A 5885-nucleotide genomic window follows, 5' to 3' on the forward strand; every position below is an offset into this window, starting at 1 on the left:
GCCAAAAAATCGTCTTATACGCCGGCAAATACGGTAACCAACATTAACACTTTAATGTGTGTCCTTTTTCATATTTTTATGACTATTATTTAATTTTCACACAGATTTGGTCAGTTATGTAAGAAACAAACATCTCAGGGCAAGGGGACTTCACAGTATTTCCCAAGTGCCAGTTCATTTCTGGGACGACGTCACGACCAGTCTTCAGTCGACGTTCATCAGCCGGCACAAGGCAGCCATGTGGCCTGAGCAGCAGCTGAGTCACTGCGAGGCCAGCGGGGCTCCCTGCAGACGACCTGCCATTCACTTATGTGAGGGCAGGTGACAGGCGGGTCTGTGCAGACTGGAGGTGGCCGTGTGCATGGGCAGAGTGACAGCCCGGCCCACAGGGGGGCAGTCTTCCTAAGTGGTCTCCTATCTGCACTCAAGACCAGCTTGGCGAATGGAGCTGGGAGCTGTTTGTCTGAAACAGCAGGTCCGAAGGACAACCCTTCCTGAGGGTGCCCCCCCCCTGCCAGCTGATGGCTAAGCCGGGGACTGGCACAGCTGGTTTTCTGAGCCTGCCCCGCCCTGGGCAGGGGGCGCGCACTCCCCACCTGACTCGACCAGGACTCAGACCAGCAGGAAGGGAGCTGGCGTCTGTCTGCCTGGTCCCCAGAGTCCAGCCAGCTCCCCAGTGCTGAGAGCTGCTGTCACTTAAAACCCACACTCAGTGTTCCCCCAGTCCAGGCACGGAGCCCCGGAAACTCCTGGAGTTCCTGAGTGACGGGGCTAGAAGCAGCATCTGCTGTTATTCATGACAAGCCCCTCCAGCCACACCTGAATTTATGCTCACGGGGTCACTCTTGATGGTCCCTGAATGGCTTCAGGATGGGGCTGGTGGCCAGCAGAACCAGCCAGGTGATGAGAGGGTTGGCACTTTCGGCCCCACCCAGACGTCCCACTTCTGACAGCCCCACCCACGACTTGTGACTGATGTGGGGCCACGGGGGCTGCCTTGCGGGATGGAGCCCTGAGCCTGAGGCTCTGACACCTTTCCCGGGAGTGAGTGTCAGAAGGAAGTGAACTGCAGGACCCAGGCTGGTGGGGGTCCCGTCCACCCACATCAGACTCTCGCGGGACGCCGTCCCACACGGAGGAGAGAGGGCTGAGACGCTGCCGGCTACAAAAGGACACGCGTGACATGGACGACAGGGACCATGGAGACACGACGGAGACAAGACGGAGCCGTCGCCGGGAGCCGGTACCTGGAGCAGCAGGATGAACTGGGGGAACCTCTGGATGGGTTTCATCATCAGGCTGTAGAGCGTGACGCGGTCCGGACTCGACTCCTGGGTCTGCTGTGGGGACAGTCGGGGGATCGCCGTCAGGACGCAGGCCCCGCCCTGGCCTCAAGGCTGTCCACTCCCCACACCAGGCCTCTCGGGACACTCCTGGGGAAGTGCGCCCTGACTGGACCTGTGGCACCTTTCATCCAAACTGGCTTCGAAATACTTTCTGCACCTCCTGTCACCTGGCCTACAGCGCTCGGGCCTGGTTTTGGAATCGGAAGGTTGGGCTGTTTTTCCTCCGTGTGTTAAGAGCCGCCACTGATCAACAGGCAGCGCTGGTGCCTCACAGGTTAACGTCAGTCCTCTAAGGACTGAGCTAGTTTCTGAGTTCTATAACTACACAAAACGTGCAGTCACAGAAAACAGCTCACAGGATCCCAAGTTCAGCTGCAGGGCCCCGCAGGCAGGCACTGCTCGCCCTGTGTGGGGGCCAAACCCCACTTCAGGCTTAGCTGTGGGTGGGAAGAGTCGCGGATGGGGCGGGGGTCCAGGCTGTCCCAGGGTCTGTGCGCTGGCTGAGCTGTCCCGGGGGAGGCTCCCACAGAGGGAGGTCTGGCCGAGGGCTCCTCTCCCCGCTGCACGGCCACCTCACCTGTTGCCCGTGCCCTGACTGGCCGCTGAGCTTGGAGGTGCTCAGCAGGCCAGCCACCCACACAGTGGGTCAGGCTCTGCAGCCAAGGGGCTGCGTGGCACGGCCGACAGAGCACCGCTCAGCCCCGGGGCGTCTCTGTCCCCAGGCACCAGGTCCCTGGGGGTGGTGACATGGGGCGGGACAGGTCTTCCATCCCGCCACTGGGGCGCTGGGCCGGCGGTGGCCAGCGGTCGAGGGGAACTTTAACTTGGCTCAGGGTGCAGCGGGCTCTCCTGTCACGCTCACACCCCAGCCTGTGACAGGGCTGCCTGCTGCTGTTAAATGTCACAGGTACACACACGGAGACTGTGCACAACTTCAGAGTCAGGCTTCCGTGGGGAGGGGCCTCCCCACCTACAAACCCTCAGGCTCCCCCACAGGGTCTGCTCACGGAGCTGACTCAGGGGGCCACACACGTCAGCCCCCGTCCCCAGGGCTGCTCCTGGGTTCCCAGGGTCGTGGTGAAGGACAGGAAGCAAAAGGCAGCTTCCTCTGGGACCAGAACTCAACTTCCGGATGATCCCTCCAGGCACATGTGCTCAAGGGTGTGCAAAAAAAGGCTGCAAACCACCCTCATCTCTGGCACCGAGGCCACGCTGCGGGCACCATGGCGTTAAGCCTTCGTGATGGATGACGTCCAGCACCTGAGGCAAGGCTGGCTAGCGTTTCACCACAAAGCATTCTGAAACAGAACCTGTTATTAGAGGGTGTTGAAACTCAAAATGGGGGCGGGGGGGACCCTGCTTACCTTTAGAAATTCCAGAAACGCGGGCTTTGTAGCGCATGTTTTCTTGAGGATCGCCACAGCCGTGCTGAAGTTGTTGACATACTCGCTGTACGCGTCCAGCACCATGGACTTGGAGAACTGCAGTCGGGAGAAGGTGGGAGCGTGAGCCACGCAGCGTGAGCCACACAGCGTCCACAGGCTGCCCTCTCCAGTTAGACACCGCGCGAGACGAACCTGAGCACAACTGCGACCTTTAGGCACACTTGCTAGGCGCTGTTGCAAAGCCTGGCCGCACCTGTCCGGCTGACCCAGCGCCCTACAGGCATCCCTGTTCCAAACCATGGCAGGCTGGGTCTCACTTAGGAAATGTCCCTGACGACCCACGGCCCTCTTTAAATTCCTGCCAGTCCTCACTCTGTGGGTCCCACCTCCAGGAAAGACTGTCATGCAGCTCAGGGCACCGAGGTCACAGCCCTGACAAGCAGGTGGTCACCACCCCCTGGGGCGAAGTGGAGCCCGCCCTGCTTGTCCAGCTGAGGGGCAGTGCCAGGTAGGCTCACTGTCCTGGGTTCCCAGAAAAGCAGAGTCCCCGAGAGGCACAAACATGTGCCTCTCTCTGTGGTTCGTAACGGTCCACATGTTCTCCAGGATGGAAGCCATGTCCACAGGTGGATACCTGGTGTGACCGTCACTTAGGGAAGGGTGCTGCCATCTAACAATAGCAGCAATAATAAACAGGCAGAAAACACAGCAACAAAGTCAGCGCCCAGTGTTTCTTTTCTGCTTTTCACAAAGACACCTGAAGGGGGTTATGCAAATGTTGTAGTGAGAACGTTGCTTCCAGGTTATTTCAAAGCATCCCATAAATTGCACACCTCACCAAGCACACATATAAATTTTACAGAAAAAAGGCGAAGGTTTCATGTTATATTATTATAGCATTCATGTAAGTATATGAACACAGAAAACTTGCAAGCCTATATCCCTTTGATAGCATTATTGTCTTATCTCAAGGAGAGAATCCATTCTGTTTTACGCATAATCTCCTACATCTCAGTAGGAAACTGAGCAACACACAGCGTGTGAGATTCATAAATGGACCAAAGATAAAATGGTTTCCAGACAGCAAACCTCACCGGCTGCCGCACCAGGAGCAACACAGCAGCTGCTGCCTCAGCCTGCCTCCCTCTCGTCCCCGTCACGGTACAAGTCTGAGAAACAGGCAAGCGTTTCCCCACAAGGTGTCCCATTGTCCAGCGGGGTGCACACAGACGGGGAGAAACCTCACGCCCGAGGGCTTACCCGGGACAACCTCCCAGCACGCTTCCCGGGCGAGCCCGCCACGCACCAACGCCTGAGCACACGGCCTGCTGCTGTGCCCAAACTCGGCGCAGTGAGAGCTGCACATTTCCGATCCCTCCCCCGACCTCTGCTGTTCCTCGGGTCTTCGTGGCAGCACCCACGGTCCGCTTCCCTTGCGAATGCTCGTGACCGAGCTTCCTGGCGGGGCAGCTGGCTGGTGGTGCGGGAAGGCAGTCAGACTCACTGCTCAGACCCCACGTCCGGTGAAACGCCCACCCAGGACCGGGAGGGCGCGCTGCAGACCGCAGGCATGCCAGCCCACTCACCGAGGCCACGAAGACGTCTCCGATCATCTCCACGGAGTCCCACTCGGCCACACGGCTGGCCAGAGCGATCTGGAACATGCAATGGCACTGCAGGACCTCCTTGACCCGGCGGAACACCACCTTCAGCTTCCGGTCGCTCAGAACCTTGGGCTCCATCTCACACAACGGCCTCTCATATTGCTAAGAGACAGACGCACGGCAGGCTTTCGTCAAGGCCAAAGGATGTGGGAAAACTTACTTACGTAAGTTATGCTCATGTTAAAACACATCACAACTCTCACTGACTGTATACAGGCACAGTACTTCAATTCTTCCGAGCACTCTACACATTTGAGTATTTCATGGTCCGTATATAGTGCGTACATGTGACAAAAATGTCTATGCAAAAAGGTTAATGAAATACACATGTGAGCTGTAACGTGACATTGGGGTACCTCCAAAATCCTCGTGAGCGCCTCTACGTACTTCTTCTCACTGTCAACAATTGAACCCAGAATATATCTTCTTACAACCTGTTGGAATTTGAAAACACAATGGCAGGAAATTACTTCATGCAGATAAATTGTACTTCTACTATTTGAGGCTCGTTGATAAACAAGTTTTTGGAGGTTTGTTATCAAAATAGTAGGTAAACGAAACCCCTGAAGGCCTCTAAACTATTTTAAATGGTGCGCTAACTCACTAGCACGCAGGCACAAAACATACTTCTCCCATTGCAACAATTATATTATTTTTAACCTCAAGTTATAACTCCGACAAGTAAAATTACAGCACTAACAAGTTCACTCACATATGCGGCGTGTGAACTGCAGTGCCAACTGTCATGTATGTGCCCCACACAAAGTACATGTTTCATGTATAAATTAAGGATTAAAAAACAGCCCATGGTGACTCAAAGAATACTACTGGCAACACGTATGTCATAAAATTATTATTCCACAGTTATAGAAAAACAAAAAGCTTTTGGAAGGTGGAGGAACAGATTTTTGGGAGTCAAAGATACACCTTCGAGGTGAAAAGCACCATCAGCAAATTACTAACGTCATTTCGAGCTGCAAAAAGTCCTGTGCAATCTGACAGGCCTGCCTCCCAAACGCTGGCATGCGTTTTGGTTTTCATCACTGAAGTGCACACAAGTACAAATCTCTGGCTGTAAAATGCCTGTTCAAGGCCAATGACAGTACTTGGCATTTTCATCAAGCCTAGACACATTCTGGCAAGTTATCTGTGCCAAAAAATGGAAAAAACAGCAGAAAGTTACAAATAAGGCTGCTTCTGACACGCACATGCACGCACACACGCACATGTGCACCCCAGCTCCGCGTGCTCCATTACAGGGACCGCAGCGCCACCAGGTGGCCAGGGACAGCATCTTCCCAGAGCAAAGGCTTCCAGGTAATGAGCGGGCAACTAGGCCTACGAGGCCCTACTGACAAGCGGGTGCTTCTCTTCTCTGCAAAAAGGATTGTTCAGGTCACAAAACAAAGGCAACCTTTCTAGATACTTAAAGCAAGTGATATGCTTTCTTACGCCCAGCTGTGTCTGAGATTAAAACACAAGCACAGGCC

General features: G+C 55.1%; 1 protein-coding gene across 9 annotated transcripts in view; it reads right to left on the reverse strand.

Annotated features, from left to right (window-relative positions):
• Positions 1-5885, reverse strand: part of ARHGEF10 (Rho guanine nucleotide exchange factor 10) — a 108171-nt gene that overhangs the window by 40814 nt on the left and 61472 nt on the right. For all 9 annotated transcript variants that reach the window (XM_019668744.1, XM_019668748.1, XM_019668743.1 and 6 more), the window contains 4 exons: positions 4752-4829; positions 4318-4497; positions 2711-2827; positions 1248-1340 (listed from right to left, as the gene is read on the reverse strand). In XM_019668744.1, coding sequence (XP_019524289.1) covers positions 1248-1340; positions 2711-2827; positions 4318-4497; positions 4752-4829 — 468 coding nt within the window. The remainder of the gene's footprint in view (positions 1-1247; positions 1341-2710; positions 2828-4317; positions 4498-4751; positions 4830-5885) is intronic.

This window comes from Hipposideros armiger, unplaced genomic scaffold (assembly GCF_001890085.2).
Source record: "Hipposideros armiger isolate ML-2016 unplaced genomic scaffold, ASM189008v1 scaffold_538, whole genome shotgun sequence".
Taxonomy (NCBI): Eukaryota; Metazoa; Chordata; class Mammalia; order Chiroptera; family Hipposideridae; genus Hipposideros; species Hipposideros armiger.